The sequence below is a fragment of the Caloenas nicobarica genome, chromosome 1, assembly GCF_036013445.1.
Source record: "Caloenas nicobarica isolate bCalNic1 chromosome 1, bCalNic1.hap1, whole genome shotgun sequence".
NCBI classification, from domain to species: Eukaryota; Metazoa; Chordata; class Aves; order Columbiformes; family Columbidae; genus Caloenas; species Caloenas nicobarica.
The window spans coordinates 107,393,520-107,419,475 of NC_088245.1; the positions used below are offsets into that span (position 1 = coordinate 107,393,520).

The following is a 25,956-nucleotide window of genomic DNA, read 5'->3' on the forward strand; positions in this document are numbered from 1 at the left end:
TCTTCCCCCAGAGGGTGGTGGACACTGGAACAGGCTCCCCAGGGAGGTGTCACGGCCCCAAGCCTGGCAGTGTTCAAGAAGAGACTGGACAAGCCCTCAGACACATGGTGTGAACTGTGGGGTTGTCCTGTGCAGGGACAGGAGTTGGCCTGCATGGTCCTTGTGGGTCCCTTCCAACTCAGGACATTCTGTGATTCTGTAGAAGAAGGAGCAAGCCCAGTGCTATAGCTGAGGACGTGCCCTGTGCTCTTGTTGCTTTACATAGATTGATGAGCACAGGTGTAACAAGCCTGCTCCACGTCACCAGCCATGGCCGAGCCCTAGCACCTCCCATAGCCCTCCTTTCCTGCTTTGGCCCTTGGAAATCTGGCTGCTGCATATGCTGAGGTTGGGAACGTCTCCCCTGAGAAATTCTCTCAGACCTTTAGCGGACTTGGTTCATTTAACTTTCAGAGGCAGACTTCTGGGATTTCTCTGTGGAGGAATTGAAGTGTTCCTGTCCTTCAGAAGTCCCTGTCTATTAAGGGAACCTCTTTTGATAGGTGACAGTTAAAGTCAGTCAGCAGGGCAGGCAGTTAATCTCAGTCATTACACCCTGGAAGGCAACGGGCTGGCAACCTGTGTCAGAAATTAGTCGCGCATAACATGATGTAGTGAAAGAGCATATTGGCAGGAGAAGAGGTAGATGGGAGACCTATTCGTCCCTCTGCTCTTGCTTGAAACATCACTGTGGGAAGGTTGTGCAGCTTCTTTGCATTTTCATTTTGCTGCCTATAAAATTATTACCCCTTTAGCTATTTTCAATCTGGCAAAAGGGCATTGTCTAAAGGCTAAATGGTATAATGTGGTATGGAAATACAGAGAAGATAATAGTTGCTCTGATTTGGTAGGAGGAGAGGTGCTGTATCATCGCCAGTGCCAGCTCTTGGCACTGGTCTTCTGAGTGAGAGCCTTTTCTTTTCAGCTAGGTTGATATAAGAGAGGCTAGGAGTCTTACCCTGCATTCTGTTTCTATCCTACAGCTGTCTCCAACCTGGATGCGGAGAGCAAACTGAGTGTCTATTACCGAGCACCTTGGCATCAGCAAAGAAACATCTTCCTCCCCTCCACCAGACCTCCTTGCGTGGAGGAGCTGCACCACCACGCCAAGCAGCACCTGCGAGCCTTGCGCAGAGGTAGGTGCTCCTTCTTGCTCCAGCTCCAGCTCCACGCATGTGACACCCCTCCATGGTCCCTTTTGGGCAGCAGTGGGATGCTCAGGCACAGACACAGGGCTGTGAGCACTGGTCTCCACTGGGACTTAGGTACTCAGGCTAAGAAATAAATCTGAAGCAATTCTAGCATTAGAAGAGGTTTGTGCCTTCTTTTGGCTTGTTTATGCTTACTTGAGTAGAGCTGAAAAGGACTTTTTATTTTCCATTTTAAATTCTTTGTTTAAATGTTTTTCTATTAAAGGGGATATGTCTGAATTTTAAGTGTGTGCAAATTCATGCACCAGCCCTAAAAGGATGGAGGTTCTGAGCGTTTGAGCAAGGCCATCTTGTCTCCCTCCAGTAAACAGATGTTAAACAATGCCTCAGCTCCAGGATAGACAAGATTTAACTTCCCAAGGGCTGAAACTGGAGCCCAGTGGTATTACAGAGTCTCCACAGAAACTGAGCCATCTGTATGGGGTTTCTAAGCATGATACTGGAGGAGACCTGCATCCTTCAAGGGTGACAGCTGAAAGCCAGGTGATACCCCAAACAGCTTGTAAAGGGTAGGGCAGGTGTCCCCTCCCCAAACCAGGGAACACCTCCTGGCATTGCCTGACGAACAGAAGAGACCTGTAGCCTAAAAACCAAAGCAAAACGGGAGCAATCAAGGTCACAACCGGGCCCCTGGATCCCTGCCACAAAGGGAATTTACTAGGCACAAACACCTGAATGGCCCTACAACAGCATGTTACAGGGAAGGCAAAAGATGGGGAAGGTCAGTTTTTACTGGGAACCTAACAAAGAGAAAATTCTTACCAGAAGCAAGTAGAAGTAGGCAAACAAGCCTGTCTTTCTTCTGAGCCATAAGGAAGGAGAAAATCCATGCAGGTCACCCTTAAAATGTTCAGCAGCAGCCTCCTGTGTTGGAATTGTTTTGCACCATCAGCTTGCTCGTTTATTATTGTTATCAGGTTATAATAATAATCGATTACTCAGATCTGCAGAGCATCTGTTAGCTGGATAAAGCATTCCAATTAATTACTGCATTTGAACCTTTGTACGTATCTTAGCTCAAGAACACACGGAGGGTGCAGTATGTCTTCACAGCACTGCAAAGAGTGATACAGCCGAATTGCGATCACAGTAGTAGTGCTGGAGTAGAGCAGAAGTTGGCTTTTGTGTTCTCAGCAGCTCTGCTTTGCAGTTGTCCCAGGAGCAGGCTGATCTCTGCCTGCCATCTTGTGGGCAGGAGAAATCCTGACAGCAGTGCAGGGAAGCAGCTGTCAGAAAATGCCTCACCATTTTCCAGCTACAAATCTCAGTTTTGGCAACCTCCCATCCCCCGTGTTTAAGAGCAGCTGTGCAGGTTCAGCAGGCAGCTTGTCGTGTGCTGCTTTATTTTATTTTCCAAATAACTGCATGTATTGGACTGAAATTATAGTCTGAAATTTACCCTAAACATGTTTATTGTGTCTCAACTATTTCTTCTATCAGAATGTCATTATCTCTTTATCTATTTAACCAGGAGTAATTAAAACTAAATGTTAGATCAGAAAACAGCTATGCTAGTAACAAACTTTTTTGGTTGGACCGTAGCTATGTGCATCAGGTGAATCCATCATCCCCTTCCAGCAGGACTCCATGAGAAGAGTAATTATCTGACTGTCACCTAAAATTAGGGATGGGAAGTCCATGAGCATTCCCTCATTCACATGGAAGGTTTCAGAGACTTGGGAGTGATGGTGGAAAAGGACTGAATATTGTGAGCCGTTGGTGAAGGGAGGCTCCTCTGGGCCTGGGGTGGAGAGATCTTGACTTTTCCAGGATGATCTCCATACCAAGACACAGAGCTGCTGCTGCAACAACCTTCATGATGTCAAGCCAAAACTCAGGACCTGGTGCTGCTATGCAGCCAGGGAAGGAAATCCTACCTGGGGCTGTGTTTCCTTTTTTCTCCTCAGAGAGGTATATTTTATATGGGTAGAGCTGAGGAGTTACTGCGTCTCAGGTGAACAGTCAACAGGAGCTGCAGGTTCTCATCGGGAATCAGGCCTCAGGTCCCAAGTGCCTAGAAAATAGTTCCTTTATCACTGAGATAAAGGGCATAAATCTGATTTGGGGACAATTCAAGTTTAGTGCACACACTGAGGTGTGTTGTGTGAGTGTTGTTCTTCCAGGAGCTTGGATGTCTGGTAAGTGCTTGTCCTCTTCAGTTGCAACAGGGATCATGGTCAGTGGCGAAGAGAAGGACCTTCATCTTTGGAGTCCACGTCCTGTTCATGTCTCTGTTGTGTTGTTAATAGAGACGTTTATATGTTTTTACCACTCTGAAAGACTCATGTCTTCTTTCTCCTCCAAAACAGAACATCGAAGCCGAGGTGATAAGAGAGAGCAAAAAGTCCAAGGCCCCATCACTGTGGTGGCTCCCCCATTTCCTCCATTCCCTGCAATCTGCAGTCAAAAGAGGCAAGCGATAAAGGACCGGCACTTCCTACCAGTAAGTCTTTCACTACAGCTATCACACACTAACATGTTACTAGCATGGTGGGACTTAAACATGACAGTGCTTCACAAGTGACCCCCTCATCCCCAGCTTCTGCAGGTACAACAAAGCTGACCTTAAAGACTGTCAGCAGCGTAACTCAGGTCGCAGCTTCCAGCAGTCAGCCCCAGGGTGGATGTTTCCATTGAGAAACCTCTTATTTTCACACATGGCCAGCATGCATACATACTCATTCACACACTCCTCCACATTCTCCACTCCTGCTTTAGGTAGCGCTTCCAGGACCCTGCTGTAATTTCAGTAAATGCTGTAATTTCAGCCCGGGCATTAGCATTGCCAGGAGACAAAAACTCAAGGGCTTTGAGTGCTGGCTTGAAGTTCACATGTGAGCAGACAGACCCAGCAGCACTTCACCAGCTACAAGGAATGACAGTTTCCACATATAAATGGGCAATAGTCCTGTTCTGCATTGTCCACCTCCGTGCAGTTTTTTCAGGTGGTTCATGTCTCACACATGTCTTTGCAGCCAGCCAACTGAGAAAACCAGCTGAAGTGGTCCTGGGTGTCTGTGCTGACTTGCCACTCCTGCACTAGTTTGAAATCAAGCTAGTGTTGACAATATGGTATTCATCGTTGTTAAAGGAAATGCACCAGATCCAGAAGTTTAACTCTGACTGGTTGCCCACTGGTTTCAGCAGGACTTGGGTACCTCTGTGGCTCTGGGTGTTTGACCCATGAAAGTGTCATAGTAGTTACATTCTACCCTGTGTTAAAAGTCATTGCATTCCTCAAGCCATTTTAAACTCCACAAGTCAGACCTGGATTTGACTTCTAAGTGATGCATATGTCTAGTGTCAGCCCTCAGTGTAAGCATAGATTTGTCCTGCATCCGCAGGTACAGGGACAGTGGCATCTACAGGGATGCTACACACATAAGCACATTATAAGTGTGTAACTACTAAATAGTCACTTACTTAGCTTAAAAATCCAAGTACATTCATCCTAATACATTATATTAATCATATGGAAACACTATAATGGTAAAGGAGTCACAGTGTAAAGCACATGTCCAGGGACCAAAACATCATCTCGCCAGTCTACAGGAAGAGAGGAAGAGTTTTGTTTCTCATTTGAGAGCATGAAATGCATGTTAAGGTTTTGATTAGTTTGACTATTCTGGCTTTTTGGCTGCTTACCTAGATAATTTCAAGGAAAGCATCACTATCACTGCAGGCTTTGAACTGGTTAAATTTTCAGGCCTTATGATTCAACTGAAAGAAGATACCTTGATGTTAAGGGACAGCATAGAAAAGAGTTCCAATACAGAAAGGAGAAACAGGCTTACCTGTTTCTTCTTGATATGTCATCATCAAAGCTAATGCTGTTGTATACTCATTGAAAGGTAAAGGAGATGTGACCCCATGTTATGGATCAGGACCAGTTACAGACAATAGTTTGGACAGTATATTGAACATAAAGCTCTCTTAGTACCAGGTGAGGAACAAGGCATGCCTTTTGAAATTGTATGCTCAGTGGGGAAAGGCCTCAATCTTTGCTGTGTTTGGAAAACAACCAGTGTGTTTTAGACATTACTTCCATCTGTGGAACACAAAATAATAATAAACAGTGAGCAACCCTCTGAGTCCTGTATTAGCTGGCAAAATGAAGTCATGCTGAAGGCAGATGTCTTGGCTTTATCAGCATGTCCACCTTTTTCTTTTCAAGAGAAACAATATTAAGCTTTGTGCCCACCCATATTGGGCCTTTTATTGCAAGCTGACCAGGTTCAGTGTTCCCCTAAGGATGAACAAACAAGAACTCCTTGAGGTTTGTCGTCCTATCGATTTCAAGGCACCTGGCAATGTTCTGCTTTGGTAATTGCAAATACTCCAAGGCCAGAGTACTTGAAAGTGCCTTGACCCATTTTTTAGAGAACTCCTTGTTCGTGGAGCAACTGTAAAAAGAGAGAACAAGGCAAGATGAAGCTGCACATGAATGCTCTGTCTGGCAGAAGGTTAATCAGAGATTTTTACAAGACACTGCAACAATGAATAGCTAATTGATATTGTGCCAACCATCAAGATTTAATGATATAATTACAAAAGAAGGTTGAGAATGCTGTTATTGGCTAGCTTGCCCTTTTTGGCATAAGTTCTTTGACATCTGCAAACGTGTATCTGCTTCACAGGCTGTCGGTAATGTTTGATATCTGATTCCAGTCAATTGTATCATCTATTTGTCAATGAACTAAAGATGTTAAATCCCACGAGAATTTTTATTTGTGGTGTAGTAGTGTGTTCCGTATACCACTTTTCTGATGCATTGGAAAGGTGCTGGTGAACACAATATTAAACAATAAATGCCTCCTTCTTCGTTTCTTATAAATTCAGAAAGTGATCAATAAAAACTTGGGAAATCTTTAAAAATTACAGGATCTGACTTTTCCAAACTGAATATCTAAGTTAAATGCATGAAATAAGTGGCTTGATTTTGAAAAAAATGTTCCCGTTACCACTGTGAGGACTGGGAGAACTATCACTACTGAGAGATACTGCCAAACAGGTCACCTATGTCTTGACCAGCCAAGGCTTCCATCTTAGTACATTTTGACTACTGTTTTTATTGCTACCAATTACATGGTTATGAGCTTTTCCAAATATCTTGCATATTGTATAGTAAAGCTAGAAAAAATCAGCCACAACATTTGAAGAGTCACTTCAAAGCATGACTACATTTACAAGGAGAAAGATGGTAAAGTCCCACAAATTCCAAGAAAGGCCAAATGAATTCAAGCCCAAAGTGACTAATGCCAGTGTAAACGGGTCTAGAGGAATGTTTTGTACTGTTCCATCACAAGATCACTCTGTCATGGAGAAGTATAGAGCTAGAAATAACACAGGATCTTTTGCGTCTCAGGCAAGACAAGTTTGGAGTTAGCTTTACAGTCTGCTCTTATTGCAGGAACTGCCCTGATTTATCTGGTGAAAGGTCCGCTTAGCCCACAGCCCAGAAGGGGATCCTTCAGGAAAGAGTATAAGAACAGGGCATGGTTTATGCTGTTTATTGTTGCATGATTTTTTCCTTCCAGTTTCATACAGAAATTAGTTACAGAACTCTTCAGCCAGAGATCAAACACAGAATAGCCACCAAAGAACCTTTCTGCATTTATTTTGAGACTTGTTTCATCTATTCTTTTAGCAAATTTACACCTTTGGCCTCAACCGCATCCTGTGACAGTGACTTCAACAATCTGTATGAAAATGTATCTTTTATTTGTTTCCTAATGCCTCATAATTTCATCACATCTCTTCTAGTTCTAGTGAGCTCTGATTCCCCATTCCCTTTCTCCGTGCCCCTCCTGGTTTTGTAGACATGATTTTACTTTCCTATCCATTCCAGTCGTTCATTTTTAAAGCTGAAAAACTCTAGCATACTTAGTCTCTCTCTGCACAGAAGAACATATACAACCAAACACATTTATAAGTATTGTTCATTCAGGCATTTTTGCCAATGGAAAAAAAAAAAAATCTGAGCTGAGTATGAGGAAGGTATGAACTTGGGAAAATGAGGGAAATATTCCTTACGCTTGTTCCCATGACAACCCTGCCTGTAGCACTGCTGAGGCCAGTCACTGAGTGTGAAGATGCTGTGTCATTCCAACTGCATTTCAGCCTTCTCTCTCATTTTCTTTGCATTTTTTTCTTTCTCTGGTTTTCCCAAGTCCACCCAGCCAGGCTACAAAATCTCAGTGCTCAAGTTCAGAATGTCATGGGACCACACTTTCTCAACTCCCTCGTGGCACAGCTGTTATAATAAAACAAGGAAGAGAAAGCAAGGAACGCATAATATTTGGAAAATCACACTCACAATCACACAAAGTTCAGTGTCAGGTTGTTCGTAATTACAATCAGAGCAGAAATCTAAGGGACAAGATGCAGGAGGTTGTTCTCCAGTCAGGCTTTGCCTCTCCCTGAGACCTCAGCTAGAGCAAATGTGAAGAGAAAATAATGTGTCAGGTAATTCTATTCCACCTCCCTGCCATTTTGAAAATATTCCCTGTGGTCTGCCTTAGCATGCTTTGTACAGCGAAGGGAAACACAACTGAATGTACTAACTTTCACATAGTTTTGTACTGAAGCCATACAAAGCCTCAGAAAAAATAACTTGAGTTAAGGGCCGGGCACAGGTTGGGCTATACAGTTTCTGTGTGAAAATACTGCCTGTAGCTGTTAGAAATAAAACCTACCTGGCGTTATTCATTGGAATGAACTTGTATAGCACTATTTGTGCAATAAACATGATACCTACTACCCTGTATGGTGGGATGATTATTTTGTACCTTCGTCTGCTGGAATGCCATGTGTGGTGTGACTTCTGTCAGAAAACATGTCTTTTCTTTGTATTTACCTTGTCAAAACATTGGAGCAGTACATTAATCATTAAAGGATTGTCAGTACTTTAACTGATCACATTTGTGATGCTCAAAAAAAAAAAAAAGAAGAAAACACCCACAAGCAGATAAAACAGAAACTAGAGGAGAATGAAACATATTGGAATATAAATGTTGGGAGCAGGCAGGTGAGCAGGGCTGTGTTTTGCAGCAGAAATAGCACAGTCAGAAATATTCCCGTTGTTTTCTCTTCAGCATCAGTTGACTGCATAAGAAAGCTGCTGTATAGGTGTGAATGTTAATTCCTAATTAAGTAGTCAGCTGTGCTCCAAAAACACTGGAAAGCTGCTAACCTTTTATTAGTATTTCTTCTCATTTTACCAGACCTTTAATTTTTCCACCATAAAAATCAATACCATTTTCTTGTGAGTTAAAGACGCAGCAGGCTCTCTGTTTTACAGGCAGAGAAACAGGAGACAGGGAGGTTTCACCCAGCGCCACAGAAGGAGTCAGTACTCAACTCACATGAACGTGGGATTAAACACTAGTTCGCCCTTGTTCTACATGTTACCTTTCCAGTATGTGAACGTTTGCTTTCAAACACAAAGTCAGGATGTACAGTTAATAAGTACATATTACTTCTGTGCTCACATAGGGTGAAAGCATCCTGCAAATGTTCTGTCTGCTGTTGGAAATAGACTACACATGAAGCCTGCAGATGCTGGAGCTTCATGCTAATGCTCTGCTTGGGTGAATATCACCTGCTTTATTCATAAGGTCGTCCTGGGAAGGAAATTTCCCCCACCTAGTGCCACAGAAGCCTGAAGTCAGAAATAACATTGATCCCTTATGCTTTTTATTAGCTGCAACTTTTAGGTGGCAGGCATAAAAAATAATCCTCTGGAGAACACTGCTGTGCTGCTAGCCACCTCCTGCCCTCGCCAAGGCCGTGTTGGTGCTGCCTGCGCCGGCCCTGTGCTGCTGGGGCTGTCACTCAGCCACCGAGATGTCCTGCGAGGTAACTCCTTGCCTACATGGTCAAACATGGTTGAGGGGGAAGGAATCAACTCAGCCATGCCTACATTTGACAAACATGTTGAGGATAAATGCTCTTAATGAGGCTTTAGCATTCTGAAGACATCTTTAATCGCCCGAAGAAAAATTAGTTTATTCTTAGGTTTATGTTTTTGCCATTGCACTATGCTCAATACACCCTGTGCACTGACTTTGAAATCCCGGTATCTCCTGTAATGCTGTCGCTATAAGTAAGGTACATGATTTAATGCAAATGATGCTTCTTGCACTAGTCTTCCCTTATATCTTGAAGATCCCAAACAACAATGGCATCTCAGAGCTCTGGGGATAGAAAACAGAAGAGGAGCTTAAATGGCATTTTTATCATCTTATTGGCCCATTCATTTCCTTCTCCAGATCCCAGCTCTGGGACAGTAAGTGAGGCAGGCCCATAAATTGCCAGGCTGGCAAGGCTGTCGACTGCTAAATTGCTGCTTTGTCACTGCACTGATGGAGTGCAAGATTTTCATTTGCTAAAAGGGTGAATAGTGTGTCCTGACTTAGATACCTGCAAGTAATGTGAGGCTTTTCCTAAAATCAGTGGGGAGAGTGTTCAGGGGTGCTTCATCTTGCCTCGAATTAGGGGCTGAAGGAAGGTGAGCTGAACTGCTCTGTGGCAAAGCCGCTTTCTCTTTCTGTGTAGGGGAAGCCTTGTTGACTAGTTCAGACTTGGACATCCGATTGTAGTGCCCAGAAACTGAAGACTTTCACATTGAAGAGATGCAGTGCACTGAGAAATAAGATCACATGCACGTGCAACCAAGATTTTTGCTGCAAAGCATTTTCATGAGCACAATAGCACCTCTGCAACTGAAGTTGATGGGTTAGCTCAGAAAATAAAGCTGCTCACATTTGTCAGTGACTTCAGAATACTTCCCTATTCAAGCATTTATGCACTAGTTTGGTTTCAAAGCAATCTTAGCCCATTACAGAAAAATGCCTATTTAAAGTATTCTGGCTTTGTATTTAACAGATTACCACCGTTGCTGTTTGCCAAGCACACCCACACAAAATAAATTCACTTTGAAAACTGCCTGTGTTTTGCCCTTCAGACCAGAACAGCCTTGGGTATATAATAATTTCTTGCTTAATTATTACCCAGGACATTTAGAGAGATTCTGGTCTTCTGAGTGAATGAGGATATTTGAAGAATGGCAGCTCTCTCTCCTCCAGCGTGGAGGTGTTGAAATGTTGAGGCTGCTGCTGTATCTCAGCGTACCTTGGCTGCCCAACAGCAGGCACCACAAGGGAACAGACAGTATGTGACCTCAGGACCCCTTGGCCAGGTAGCAGTGGCACCAGCTTTCCAAGGAGCACCGCTGTGAGAGCAGGAGCTGAAATTTTGCTGCTCACCTCCCTTTTTGTCCTACCTCTTCATGGTAGGAACTTAACCAAGGAAGTTCGTCCTGCTGTGTTTAAACAGGGACCTGAGCCGTCAGCACATCAAATGATGGCTGGAGGTACATGTGACTGAGTGGGTGGTTTTTTGGAGGCATCAGGCAGAGTAGCACATGGAGGAGGTAGGAAAGCCCTGCACCAGGAGGACAGACAGAAGGGTAGCCAGACCTTGCTTGTGTCAGCTGTAGCCCACACTACTTTCTCTGAAGCCAAAGTCAAGGTGCCACTGTTTCTCCTGGGAGGTTTGCCCTAGCAGCTTGTGTATATAGCTGTGATTGGAGCTTGTGGCAGGAGGTCCCTCCTGTCCTCTTCTCCTTGTGCACTGACTAGGACCATCATATGCTTTTGTGGGGCATTGCAAGGATTTTCATATCCTGAACTCTTGCCACCTCAGCAGCATTTGCCTCTCCCTGTCTCAACCCCCCCCAGAGATCCTCTGACACTTTCCATGGGAAAGCTGAATTTCAGTTCAAACTCTGATCCCATTAGCTGCAGTCAGTCTGCTCAGAGCAGGTGACTGGAAGCTCATCTGGAGGACCAAGAGTAGGCTGAACTGGTTGATGTATTCAGTACCTCCACGGCCTTTGTTGCATGAACAGAAGAATTTGTCCTGTGATAAGGACTTTTCCCCGCTTGGGAGAATTGGTTTTGCATTGACCTGGGTAGAAACTTAACCTGCTGGAAATGTTAACTGGAAACAGTCCTTTTTTGATGTCCCCACTCTGCTCTCCTGTAAGGCTTATGGGCACCTCATTTGGAGGCTGCCTTTGTTTTTAGTCCTCCACATGGGACTAGAGCAAAGCAGGAAGTGTTGCACATCTAGGAACAGAGTAGGACAAGATGGAAAATTAGGCCTTTTGAGACTCATTGCAACTTTTCTTTTGAGAGGAGACCATATAATGCAAAGTCTTTCAAACTGATGTTTGTTGTTCATCTATCACAATGGTCTTGATAATGACTGGGAAGAAAACATTCATAAGATTATTTGTCAGGTCTGCTAACTACTGCAGGGGGAGATAATAACTCCCACCGGGAAACACATGCTAGAGCTTTCCAGTGTGATCAACAGACCTGTTTTCTTTATCTCCTTTTTTGTTTTATTCCCTATTTCAAAAGAAGTCATCCTACAGTTCTTGTTTTTGAAAAAAAGGACATTGCAACAAACAAACCAGAGTTTCTGCCAGATGAGGATTACGGAGGTGCACGGATGCTATGAGACCCAGGACATCATGGGCGTCACTGTTTGTCCTTTCAAGCGTTAGAAAAAGTGACGAAAAGCCAATTGGCTGTTGTCATCCTGACACAATGATTGCAACCTTAAAGATGTAATGATAACATCAGAAAACCTTAGCAGTCAATGTATTTGAAAAATCACCCTCAGGACCACCATTATTTATATCCATTGCTTAAATACCTCACGCAAAAAAATGACCTTTATATTGTGAAATAGATAATATATAATGTAATTGGATAAGTACCTTGCGCTGCTTCAGCTCTAGGCAGTACACAGTTTGAGTTACCAAATCAATACAAGGCATTCTTGGGACAATTTAGGCATGTCTGTACAAGGAAGTTGAAACAATTTCACTGCAGTTTTTGTCTAATCTAAGTAACCGAAATCAGCACAGACTTCACAGTGGTCCAAACTACTCTGTGGGCATAGTTGCTTGAGCTGCATTTTGTAGAGAAGTAGTTTGTTCTGGGGAACAAACCCATCCATAGGAAACAGGGTGGAAACCTCAGCTTGTTTTGCCTCCAATACCAGTTTATCCAGACAAAAATGATGTGTTTTTACCAGAAACGTTTTGTGTGTGTGTTTAATTTTAATTTTCTTTTTTTTTTTTTTTTACATTTCACATTTATAGTTTAACAGCACCCGTTCGCCCTCCCCAATTGAGTGTTGCCACATGACCCCTTGGAGTAGAAAGGTACTGGAAAAACAAGCAATCCTCAACTAACAGCTCTGTCTCACTCCTCTCCCTTCCAGATCCCAACCCTTCTTGCTTGCTTTTCACTTGCTAACTTTACCATGCTAAAAAAAAAGCCTTTTCTGTTTTTTCTCTTGTCAGTAAGACACAATAATGACTTTTTTCTCCCCCCACTTTCCTTCTTCACCTCGGATGGGTTTCAGGAGCTTGTGGCCACGAGGCCACCTCCTCCCATCGCCTCCTTTAAAGGGCGTGAACTGGGACAGATTCTATATCATTAGCGATTGCATTTAATTATCTCACAATGGTTTTTGCAACTGCTCTTTTTCATCTTTTTTTTAATTTCCTAAATGGTAAGAAACTGCTCAGGCAATGCCAACACAACAGTGGGTGTTTATCCTCTGGCCATTTGGTGATGCCACGGTCTGGAGAGGAGGAGCTCTGGCAGCCAGGGTCACTTCTCCTGCTTTGTCCAGAGCTTCATTGTCGTCCAGGGGAGGAATCGGCAACAAATGCAGCCTCTGTGTGTGTGTATGTGTGTCCGTGCATGTGTGCAAGGGTTTGGTTTTTTTGCATGCATGCACCAAACTTTTTTTTTTTTTGGGGGGGGGGGGAGTTACCTAGGAAACAAAGTCTTTTGTGCTCGAAGTTTATATGAGCTATGCACGTTTGCTGGGGCTCAGCACAAAAGCTGCAGGCAGAAAGAAAGCTGCGATGTTTGACTGAAATCCTACATGGGAAAAGGGGGTTTTCTGCGGGCAGGAGGAGGAGGAAGCGTGCCTTGTCTGGGGCCTGGGGTGCAGCGGGAGGTGATGCTGGTGAGGTAAGTAAGTGCCCTCCGACAGTTTAAACGGTAGCTGCCAAGTTAAGATCTTAAATGCTTTTGGGGCCGGGGCGTAAATGCTCTTTGGCAAGCCTGAGGTGCTTAATTCCCCCGGGATTTGTGAGGAGCCCGGGTGGCGGAATGGCAGAAGTACAATGGCAGCCTGGGCGAGATCCTGCCATGTTCAACACCCACCCGCTCAACGCCCTGCCAAGGAGACGGAGAGCAATATTTTATCTTCACTGTGTTTGCTATCGAAACTAAAACTGGCAAATGAAGTGTAAATGGCAGGTGTGAGGGGGAAGGCTGGTAGTTAAGCAGCTGGGAATTTGGAACTGAAGAAGCCAGCCTGAAAGGGGTTGTGCTTCATTTTTAAAAACTGAGAGGCAGACGGACGTCCTGAGCTGGTTGAAGAGTTGTCACAGCTCATAGAAGAATATATTAATGGAAAAAGGGAGGGAAATCAGGCAGAAAAAGGTAAGTGTTTCTCCCCTCCATCCCTTCCAAACAAAATAGAAACTTTTTTTTTTTTTGCAAACAAAGAGACCCCCAAACCTGAGCTGGTAGCCAGCACCACATGAAAAGATGCTTAATTTTTTTCTCTTTTACTAGATGAAATTATAGCGGCTTTGCAAGACAAGGTGTTGTTGGGGAATCTTATTTCTTCAAAAACAAACCAAACCACCTGTATTTCTTCCACACAGTTTACTTTTCTCTGAATTTCTTTATCTTCCATATCTAGCACTTCTCGTAGCATGCTGTAAAACATGTCTGGTTTTGAAATGACCCTTTTAATTTCTTTAGGTGGTGGCTACTCTTCTCTTTGGCCACTGTTCCCTCACCCTGGCACTGTTAATGTCTGCTACTTCCCAGCACTGAGCTGCTGGCTGGGTGTGACTTCGCTCTGCTCGTGGTCTGAGTTTGTAAAAATAAAATGCAAATGGTTTGATGAAGTACAGAGAGGTCTTCTTTAAAACCTTGGGCCTTCTGATGCTTCTCCTCAAATGAACGGTTACATAGGGCCAGTCCTCACTGGTAATCAGCAGACTGGGGTGTTGAAAAGATTGCAGGTGCAAATGAGGGCCCACGTGTCTAATGCTGATGGTAATTGAGGCCACGCCTGCAATGGCTACCCAGGAGTGCAGGACGTGCCCCTTTTGATGGAGGAGATGTCCGATAAATGTCACTCTAATTACACAGGATATTGAGGTATTTTTCTCCTATTAGCAGGATGTTATTTTTTCCATTGGAGAATAGCTTGTGCTGTGTGACTGAGCTAGAACGGTTCCTCCTTGTATCCCTGTAATTGATTTCTGCACTGTGTGTCTGCTTTGTTTCAAAATTAGCCTTGTGTGCCTGAGTGGGAGACACTGATTTTGAATGTATTCATTTGCAGTCCCATCCACCAGAGGACGAAGATACAGATGTCATGTTAGGGCAGAGGCCGAAAAATCCAATACATAATATCCCTTCTACACTGGATAAACAAACCAATTGGAGTAAAGCACTACCTCTCCCAACTCCAGAGGAGAAAATGAAACAAGATGCCCAAGTGATATCTTCTTGCATTATCCCCATCAATGTCACTGGTACAAATCTCTTCTATTTCTTTTTGTATTTATTGCATGGTTCAAGGGAGGTCAAGTACTTATTTTGTTTAATTTATTTGAAGTCACAAGATTGTGCAGTCTGGGGGCTAAGACTCTAGCTTGGGGATTTAGTTTCTGGAAGACAGTGGGCTAAATTCATCCCTCATGCGTGGCCACTGGAGTCACTGGAGCTGCATCTAGGATTAATTTGGCCCGTATTTTCAGAGTCATGCTATACAGTGTAACGTAACACTGGTTCACTGTGTAAATAATGTACTTGTGTTGTGTATATAACCTACAGTCTGTATTTACAAAGACCTCAAATAACTTTTTGAATGTAGCTGCCTGAAATAATGAAGAAAGTCACTGAAATTAATCATATGATTATCATGTGTAGCAGGAGAAGAGAAAATAGAGAATGTAGGCTACTATTTGCAGTGCTTTAAACATGTGAGGCTTGACTGTGTAGCATGCAAACCATCGCTCTGAGATCTCTTTACATGCAGCTATGCTGAAGGTATAGTAATGGCATTTTCTTTTACTTATATAACGTTTGGATACATTTGGCTAGATTTATTTGAAGGAGAATTTGTTTATAGAAGCAGGAGGCATATCACTTGTTAAATGTGACCAAGGACTTATTTCCAGAATCAAAAATCAGGCTGTTTTTCTCTTTTTCTCTCCTTCCAGAGGGCTATGGTAAACATAAAGTTGATCTGAGTTTTCCTCAATAATATTTCGCACCAAGTTTTGATTAATGTAAGAGCATAAAGTGGGCTGACTTCCACAGTTATAGACTTGAATATCAACAGTCAGAAAAAAAAAAAAAAAGAAAAAGGAAAAAAATAAGCAGGGAGCTTTCAGTTAGCCTTCATTCCCCAGAGAAAATATTTGTATTTAATTCTCGTTTTCCAGTAACTGGGGGTTGTGGGGAGGTCACGGCCCCTCACATCCCGTTGCTCTTCCCCGTGTCCACCAGCGGTGCCCGACCTTCCTGCAAGACAGGCAGCAGCATTCACCGCGGTGTGGAGAAGGGCTGTATGTCCACAGTCCAGCTTCAGTTCCCAACCAAGGGGCTCTGGTGTTAAAATGATGCTCTCTCTAAGTGCAGCGTAGGACCCTAACTGGTGTAGGCTTTCTCACATGGCTAACATCACCTAGTAAAGGTCAGAGGAGAGTTAGGTCTGGGACCAATGTTAACCTTTCCAGTAATAGCCCTTTTTGCCTAGACTCCACCTGCCATACATTGGAACCAAATTTCCACTGATCAGTTTTACAGATCAAGAATGGTATGTAATCTTCTGGATGTTTATGTGTATCATTCTCATTAGCACTAATGGGAATAATTTGTATGCGTCACGGGGAGGATATACCCTCTTCCACTTTCCTCTTGGAGATGACCCCCGTGCATCTGGCACACAGAGCATGTTCGGCTACTCACAGTTGCTGGAAAACCAGCAATGATGCTAATTGAATTTTCGTTTCAAAGAGTTTGCTTTCAGTTCTCTGTTTTTGTTTTTTAAGCTTCTCCCAACCCTGAGAAATGTTCACTTTTTTGAAAATGACTGTTGTTGGAGTTTATGGCACTTTCATTCCATATTAAAGAAAGTTCTTCCTCTGCTTATTCCAGGGGCATTGGTGGTTACAGGACATCTGTCTGAAGCCTCTATTTCACTGTAGTAGATTTCAAGAAGAACTTTTACAAGAAAGTTACTTTTTAATGTTTTACATTGTTATGTAGTGTAATATGTATGTGTATGTCTGTGTATAATTATGTTTTCTATAATTATACGCTATTAAAATAGAGCTTCTTATCAGGATTTTTTTTCCTTTTGTTTGGTTTAGTTTGTTCGTTTTTCTTAAGATTACAAACCACTGTACCAGCGATCCTTATGTTAATGTTTTTATGGACCTGGCACATTTTTTCCAACCTGTCCCGTGTCAACTTTAGAGAGCGTGAGTGTACAGTTGTGCAAAAAGCCAGAACAGATGGGCACTCGTCTTCTTGTGGGCCTCCTTTTAACTTTATTTTGACAACACTGTGTAAAAAACAAAGTGAAAGACAGTTCCGTGTGCTAATTCTATGGAAACATAAAGAAAACAAGGAATTTTCAACTCCGCTGTATGCCTATGGTCATAAATAAATGTGCCTGTGAACTTGGGCTCCTAAATCCAAACTGAGGGTTTTGACTGACTGCATGACCTGATTGCCGGAGTGGACTCCCACCCATCCCACCTTGTGCTGAGCTCTTGCAAAAATCAGACCACTTACCGATGCGTGCAAATAAGTAACAGCTGCCTGTTTATGTCATCCTTGGACGTGTCATCATCCCGAAGAACGCTCTCTAAACTTGCATGGGGACTTGGCCCCATTTTAGCTGTCTCCTTCCTTTTTGAAATGTCAGCCCCTTTGGCATATTGGTCTCCTAAAAAGCGCCCAACTACTGCAATATGGCATTATAACCTTAAATTGTTTACTTACGCTTAGTCGCTTAAAATAAGTCAGGCTATAGCTGAACAGATTACTCTCTGCAGACAAGTTATTGTCATTGTCCCTATGACAGATGGATAAATAGCTGTAAGAAAGATGGCCTGTTACCAAGAGCTCTCAACTCTTATTTTCCTTTCTGATTTTCTTTTCTTTTCTTTTCTTTCCTTTTTTTTTTTTTTTTTTTTTTTTCTCCTTCTGTTATTTTTGGCAGACCAGGCTGCTGACGGGGGAGCTGGAATTAGATGTAAAACTGTGATATACTGTGATATAATTTACATAAGAGCTACATAAGGGCTCCCTTATGTTTATTCACAGGCTTAATCCAAGCTCACATACCTTCACTGTGTTCCAGCCATGAAAATTTGTTTACTATTTCTAAAGGCTAATGAGACCTATTTATGGGTTGCAGGAGTTGGTTTTGACAGAGAGGCTAGTATACGCTGCTCTCTTGTTCATTCACAATCTGTACTACAGCGGAGACGAAAGTTGAGGAGGAGGAAAACCATCTCTGGCATCCCCAGAAGAGTGCAACAAGAAATAGGTGTAGTATAAATACAAATCTTCCGTAGATAGCTTTCTAACCAACTTAAATTGCAGGGATATGAGCTGGTAGCCAGCCTTCCAAAGAATGAAACCTTCAAAGTGTAAATGCTTGTGGAGTTTGGGAATGATGTGGTTTGTTTTTTTGATTTACTACAGTAAGCAAAGCTATATTACTCCATATGGCCTTGATAGACCGGGGGCCTTACCGAGTAATATAGATGTACGTGTTCAGCTCTTATTGTGTAAATGTTAATCAGTTCTTTTTTTTGCCATTTTATTTCTGTTACAAACCCATAGTTATGTGCATAAAAAGTAACTAGATTAAGTGAAAGTTTTTTCTTGTGTGAGGGGAGCTTAAGGTAACGAACTGACAGATGTTGCTCAGCAAAGTGATGATGAGCTGTCACAACAGCCAGATAACTCACTCATATGAGCAGCTGAATATCCAAGCTAGAGGCAGCTGCTGGTACCCTATGGAAAACTTTGCTAAACATTCCTTTTATTTATCACACTCATCCTCTAGTCCTCCCTTTCATTCTTTATTACCAAGCATATTTGCCCAAAATCGAGCAGCTTATCTCACTTTTTGTCCCAGGTAAATTAGAAGCAACTCTATTGAGGGTAAATCCAGTGTAAAATTGGTATTAACCCAAAACAAAACTGACAGGATTGTTATTTATTAATGTTCATCTGCACCTGAAGATGGCTCTGGTATCTCAGTCCATTGCTGAGAAACTTGATGGGAAGCAGAAAGAATGTGTTTATCATAGGGAACAAGCAACCAGAGAACCTATGAAAGAAAGATGCTGTTGCCTTGCAAATATTCTTGGTAGTAAAGAAGCAGATAATGGAAATTCTGAACAGATAGGTAGTCAGAGTAGAATTAGTTTTAGAAGCCTATGGAGTGTTTTGTCCAGCAGCCACTCCTGAAAACTGCCTTTTAACTAGTTGAAATAGTGATGAAACCTGAAATCTTAATATTTATCTTAATATTTACCACAGCAAGATCAGCTCCATGTGCGATCACATTGCAGAAATAGGAGAACTGAGATCACATTGCAGGACCAGGCGAATTTCCCCACCTCACTGAGATGAGGTCTTCTTTATATGCTCTTTATAGCAAAGTTAAATTGGGTCCAGTGCTCAGCAAGATTAAAAAAGAAAATACCTCAGATAATGCTTCTTGGGTTGCTCCGCGGGTCGTCTCGTGCCAGGGAACTTGGAGCTGTTTCCTGCTCACCCAGCTCTCCATGTGTCCTAGATTCAGACGAGTCGCCGGTGGCGAGAGAGCGCAATGTGATTGTGCACGCAAACCCGGACTTCTCCGGCTCCAGCAGCAGGAGGTCGGGGACCCGGGACTCCGAGTGCCAGACGGAAGAAATCCTGATAGCTGCTCCTTCCCGGCGCCGGATCCGCGCCCAAAGGGGTCAGAGCGTTGTCGCGTCCCTCTCCCACTCCGCTGGCAACATCTTGGTGCTGGCGGACAACGGGGATGCCGTCTTCACCACCACTGTCAGCAACCGCATCCGCTCACGCAGCCTTCCTCGCGAGGGCGGCCGGGCCAGCGAGGGCCATCAGGATGCCACCACCAAGAATACAGGGTACGAAGCAGAGCACTTCCTAGGTGGCCAGGAGAGGATCCCGAAAAAGGGGAAGGAAGTCTTGAGCAAGCAGGGTTCACAAGAGCGTCAGCCCATCGGTTTAACTTGTCCTCAGCACCTGCACAGCCCCGAACACAGCATTGGTGAGAGGGGGAGATCACGGCTGTCAAGGATGGCTGATTCAGGCAGCTGCGAGATTTCATCCAACTCAGACACTTTCGGGAGCCCCATTCACTCTATCTCCACGGCAGGAGTCCTGCTCAGCAGCCACATGGACCAGAAAGATGACCACCAGTCCTCCAGCGGCAACTGGAGCGGGAGCAGCTCCACGTGTCCCTCCCAGACGTCCGAAACCATTCCTCCTGCTGCCTCTCCTCCACTGACGGGCTCTTCACACTGTGACTCTGAGCTGTCGCTCAACACTGCTCCCAATGCCAATGAGGACTCCAGCATCTTCATCACGGAGCAGTTTGGTGACCACGCAGACAAGGTCAGGGGCCACAGGGCAAGCTCCTTCACCTCCACCGTAGCGGATTTACTGGATGACCCCAACAACAGCAACACGAGCGACAGCGAGTGGAACTACCTGCACCATCACCACGACGCCTCCTGTCGCCAGGACTTCAGCCCCGAGCGCCCAAAGGCGGACAGCCTGGGATGCCCCAGCTTCACCAGCATGGCCACGTATGACAGCTTCCTCGAAAAGACCCCCTCTGACAAGGCAGACACTAGCTCACACTTTTCCGTGGATACCGAAGGGTACTATACCTCCATGCACTTTGACTGCGGTCTCAAGGGTAATAAAAGCTATATTTGCAACTATGCAGCCCCAGGCCCCGAGAGCGGCCAGCCTGGGAGCGTGACCTCCAGCCTGGCTGACTGTGCCTGGCAGGAGTGTGTGAGCCACAGGAGGCAGGGACGGCAGAGCATCTCGCTGAAGAAACCAAAGGCAAAGCCAGCCCCACCAAAACGAAGCTCGTCTTTGAGGAAATCAGAGGGCAGCGCTGACCCTCCTGACAAGAAAGAACCAAAGATCAGTGGTGGGCAGCATGTGTCTCACACTGCCAGGGAGATGAAGCTGCCCCTTGAGTTTTCAAACACACCTTCCCGAGTGGAAGGCCCCAACCTGCCAGCCAAGCAGGAGCTTCCCTGGGCGAACCAAGGCGATGGTGGGTTAAAGGACACTCCATTTGACACCACTGATATCCCCTCCTTTAAAGACGAAGGTGCTGAACAACCTCACTATGCAGACCTCTGGCTTCTGAACGATTTGAAATCCAGCGATCCTTACAGGTCCTTGTCCAATTCGAGCACCGCTACGGGTACTACAGTCATAGAGTGCATCAAGTCACCAGAGAGCTCTGAATCCCAGACGTCCCAGTCTGGATCACGAGCCACCACCCCATCCCTCCCTTCGGTCGATAACGAGTTTAAGCTGGCCTCCCCAGAGAAGCTGGCGGGGTTAGCCTCACCCTCCAGCGGGTACTCCAGCCAGTCCGAGACACCCACCTCTTCTTTTCCGACCGCTTTCTTTTCGGGACCCTTGTCTCCAGGGGGAAGCAAGAGGAAGCCAAAAGTGCCGGAGAGGAAGTCATCGCTGCAGCAGCCGGTCTCGAAAGACAGCACCGCCTCGGTGAGCAAAGACCTTGAACTTCCAATTATACCTCCTACTCACCTCGACCTAAGTGCTCTTCACAACGTCTTGAGCAAACCCTTTGCCCATAGGCACCAGCTGCACGCCTTCAGCCACGGCAAGCAGAGCGCCGTCGGGGAAGCCCTGCATCCCAGCCCTCCCTCCGCCCTCGCCATCACGCCCTCTGTTCTCAAGTCTGTCCACCTCCGGGCGGTCAACAAGCCTGAAGGAGGGAAACAGAAAGGCAACGTGCCAGACCTGCTCTGCATACAGGAGACCACCTTGATGGCGACTGACATTTCTTCAGGCAAAATGAAGCCGCTTTTAGCTAAGAAACCAGTATCGCGCCAGTACTCCACGGAGGAGGCCATAATGTCATACATTGATGCTTCCCCAGCAGAAGCTGGCCCTGGAAAGCCGCCTTTAGAGAAAAGCTCCTCTTTCAGTGGGCAGAATAGCTGTGAGCGAGAAGCTGTAACTTCAGCAAGCGTGGGTCTGGGTGAAATCAAACCCGGGAAGGACCAAATGCACCCGACCGCTGAGCACTTGCCAGAAAGTGCTCTGAATCAGACGTGTGCCATCTCCACAGATGGGTTTGAGAAGGGCTCAGCTGTCCTCATAGGTGATGATGAAGCAAAGAAACCTGGCCAGGGCGCAGAAACAGAGTGTGACCTTCAGCAAGAGCAGGCTCAGAGAGAGCTCTCTGCAGGCGGTGACGGGAGGCTGGAAGCTGGGCCTGCAGGTGAAAGCCCAGCTCAGGCTGAGGGAGTGGCCATCAGTGATCAGCTTAAGCACCAGCCTGATCTAATCCACCATGTGCCTGGGAATATCAGTTACGATGCGGAGACGGCGGCAGTGAGTTCACTCAGTGAAGCGAGTTGCAAGCAGGAAAATGATATTGCATCAGGTATCCCAACCAAAAGTGCCTCTGATGACAGCAGAGCGGATGAGACAGCAGGCGGTGCGGATGAGCCTTCGCTGAAAGGTCAGTTGTGAAGTCTTTCTGCATTATACCCCATCGCGTGGTTTTGGACGTGACTGGTAGCAGATTCAAAAAGCAGGCTGGAGTTGCCTCTCTAGGTTTAAGCACAGAGCTCCCCTGATCTGTTAGCTGACCAGCCAGCCCAAAAATATTTTATACTTTTTCAGTGTATTCAGACTGTATTTCTCTGATATTTATTTCCTCCCTTGTGCTGCATTTCAGCTGAAAAATGAGAGGAGCGCTAGCCCTGGGTACAGAGGAGCCTTGTTATCACAGTAAACGGGAGATCCCAGTTTTGCTCCCTAGCGGTGCCCCCTTTATGGGCTCCAACATGGAACATACACAATGTTTAGCTTAGTGGATAAAGTCTGTATGGTGGTATCGGCCATTTGGTTGTGCTGTTGCAAAGCACGGTGGGGTCTGACTCATAGCGTGGCCTCTTTCCTTGTTTCTAGAGTCTTCTCCAAGTGATGAGTCCATCATCTCTCCGCTGAGTGAGGAGTCACAGGCTGACGCTGAGGACATCTTTGTGTCTCCAAACAAACCCCGCACTACGGAGGATCTGTTTGCAGTCATTCACAGGTGACCTAACCTTGCAGCAATGGGAAACAGTAACACACAGCCTTGCACAGTTGCCCAGTAACAATAGCCGTAGGATGGTTATTCAATGGTTAAGTCTTGTCATGAAAGTACCTTTTTTAGTTTATTGCGTTTAATTTTCTAAAAGGCAGCTTTTAAAATATGCCTTATTATGGTCTGATATGCACTCTGAGTATCTTCATGGCATGTGTAGGATGCTTTACAGATAACAACATCAGGCCATTCTCTCTAACAAACGTATGTCTCCAGAGAAAACTACCCGCAGTGGTTCCTGCCTTCTGCCCACTAGCTCTGTTCCAGTGAGTGAGTCATTGCAACAAGAATGATGAGAAGGCACCTCTTCAATTTTAGAGTATTTTGTATTCACCTGAAATTTGTGATCAAAACTGAAATTACAGATGTCTGATATTGAATTGGTTACATTGAGTATTTTTATAACCTAAGAGATGGGTGATGTTGAGAGGGACTCTGGCTCAGTGCCTCATTTGTTGCTTAAGAGCTATCACGGCTCAAAGTGCCGTCAGTCACTGCTAGCCTCTGATATTTGACAGAGGGATTATGAGAACTCTAGCTAATATGAAAGCATAGTCAATCTGTGAAACTCCAGAGCAGCTTTAAGTGTTATTCCACAACGATAATGTATGAAAGAGTGTTCCTTTGTGCCTTTACAGATCAAAAAGGAAAGTTCTTGGGAGAAAAGATTCTGGAGACCTTTCTGTAAGAAACAGGTTGAGAGCTTCGTCTGGAACTAGCAGCCAGCCCCCCGCCAGCAGCACGCTGCCCGCCAGCAACGTGCCACCGGCCAGCAGCGTGGGCGCTCCCATTAGCAGCCAGAGGTCCCCCGGGCTCATATACAGGAATGCCAAGAAGTCAAACACATCCAACGAGGAGTTCAAACTACTGCTCCTTAAAAAGGGCAGCCGATCCGATTCCAGCTACAGGATGTCTGCCACAGAAATTCTGAAAAGCCCTATTTTGCCCAAGTCTCCCGGAGAGCTGACAGCAGAAGCCCCCCAAAGCCTGGAGGAGTCTTCCCCCGCAGTGAGCCCCGATGCATTGTCCCCACTTTCCCCCTGCTCCCCTAGGGTCAATGCAGAAGGATTCTCCTCCAAGAGCTTTCCCATGTCGGCATCTTCGAGAGTGGGGCGCTCGCGGGCGCCGCCGGCAGCCAGCAGCAGCCGGTACAGCGTGCGCTGCCGGCTGTACAACACGCCAATGCAGGCCATCTCCGAAGGAGAGACGGAGAATTCGGATGGCAGCCCCCACGACGATCGGTCTTCTCAGAGCTCAGCGTAGGCTGCACAGGTGCCAGGGACAGGCTGTTGATGCCACTCGGGTTCTGGAAGGATGTGAATATAAGAGCCAATGCTGTAGCAGTCAAAAAAAACAAAAACAAAAAAACAAAAAAACAAAAAAAAAAAAGAAAAAAATTGCAGGGCAATATTGATGCTTAAATGTGTTTGTGTTTGTAAGATGTTGGGGAAACAGAGGACTACAGCTGTAGCTATTTATTACATTACATTTTCTAAAAGGAGGAAGATGTGCTATGTCTGTTCTATTTTCTTTTAGCTTCATTTGGTTTATCCCACTCTCATTTCCTTTGTCACTGTAGATTTCAAGGCTATACACTTTCCATAGACGTAAAAGTGACTTTGGTTTGGGTTTTTTTGGGTTGTTTTGTTTTGTTTTGTTTTTTTGGGGGGGCTGGTTTTTGTTTGTTTGTTCCAGAAGTTACCCATTCCCTCACTGTAGTGCTTCCCTAGGAAGAAAGAAAAAAAAAAAAAAAGCTCTTGAGGATTGGTATTTTTCTACACTAAAATGAGCTGAAACAAAATTTAGAAGAACTTAACATATGTAAATACCATATTTTTGATAAAAATTTGTAAATAGAATTATCAAAAAGTGGACATGGCAAATTATTTACTGCATAACAGCTTTGTTTATAGAAGACGAAAGAAGTCAAATGTAATAACTGTATTCTGTGAATACCATTTTCATATCAAACATAAAAAATTCACATGGCCACCAATAACCACTTGCAGTGCAACAAGTCTGAAGGACGGACATTGAAAGGAGGAATTCTCTGCCTTAGCGGAGGAAATAGAAAGGCTGACTGTGATGGGATTAAAGTAACCATTTGTCTTTCTAAGACAGCTCTGAAGAAGCTAACTGAAAAGCACAGCTGGGAGGGTTACCATGAGGATCGGTGGGCAAGGTGAGCATGCTTCCAACAGAGCAAAGTCATGACTGATGCAAAGCCCCAGAGGGTCCCATCCCACAGCCTCCCCTGGGCCTTTATTCTTGCAGGGATCGCATAAGAGAGGATAGGTGTGAGAAGAAATAGTACTTAACTTTCATATTCCTATTAGGCTATTGGGATACATAACACAGTCATAACCTCGTAATTATAATCTTTAAACATGATTAGTTTCTGGTTCGTAAAGGAAACAAATAAATTATAAGCATGCAAGAAGCGCTTTCGATTTATCAGTAAATATCCGCGATGAGTTTTCAGTGAAGCTTTCTCTTTGTGCTGATGAGATTCATGCTACCTAAATATTTACAAAAACGACACTGTGAAAACCTAGCTGGGAAATAGGTATGTGTATGCATTATTTATATTCATTGCTGAGCTGGTAAGGGGAAAGCTCTGGTTCATTGTGCCAGCCACGTACAGTTGGGATCTTGTCTGGTTTTACCAGAAACGTGGAACAGGGTGAGGGAGTGGGGTGGGGTGGGAAAGGAGACAAATCAAAGCAGCTGCTTTGATACAAGTGAAGGCAGGGAAATAAAATCTGAATTACTTGAAGTTACTTGAATTTTCTCATCTTAAAACTGCAAGAACATGTACTTTTAAAACTAAACCCGTGAGTCGCTTTATACTCTTGATTTTTAATCAGAATAAAAACAACAGGCCTGATTCTCCTTTGGACCACCATGGTTTCCATTGATGTAGCCCTGTTCATGCTACTCAGAGAACAAGGCCCTTTTTGTCCAAAATTGATGCAGTTGGTGTTGGTTGCTGTAGGATGTGGTTTGGAACAGAGGAAAGGGTAGTGCAGAGAAAATAGTGCGAAGATGACTGTGGTGTGCAGTAGGACTGGTCGAGTAGGATGGCAGAAGGAGCATACTTTGGTACTAAAGAAATCAACTAAAAGCTGGCTTTAAGCATAAGTAAATGATAGGGAAGTGGGAGGTGTAAAAT

The 25,956-nt window shown here is 44.6% G+C and overlaps 1 protein-coding gene across 1 annotated transcript in view; it reads left to right on the top strand.

The window, feature by feature from the left end:
- NHS (NHS actin remodeling regulator) overlaps positions 1-24,443 on the top strand; it is a 261,448-nt gene extending 237,005 nt beyond the window's left edge. The window contains exons 2-9 of the mRNA XM_065636211.1: positions 1,023-1,175; positions 3,560-3,693; positions 12,427-12,489; positions 14,709-14,901; positions 17,802-17,933; positions 19,197-22,154; positions 22,607-22,733; positions 23,423-24,443. Coding sequence (XP_065492283.1) covers positions 1,023-1,175; positions 3,560-3,693; positions 12,427-12,489; positions 14,709-14,901; positions 17,802-17,933; positions 19,197-22,154; positions 22,607-22,733; positions 23,423-24,047 — 4,385 coding nt within the window. The 3' untranslated portion in view covers positions 24,048-24,443. The remainder of the gene's footprint in view (positions 1-1,022; positions 1,176-3,559; positions 3,694-12,426; positions 12,490-14,708; positions 14,902-17,801; positions 17,934-19,196; positions 22,155-22,606; positions 22,734-23,422) is intronic.
- Positions 24,444-25,956: the final 1,513 nt, after the last annotated feature.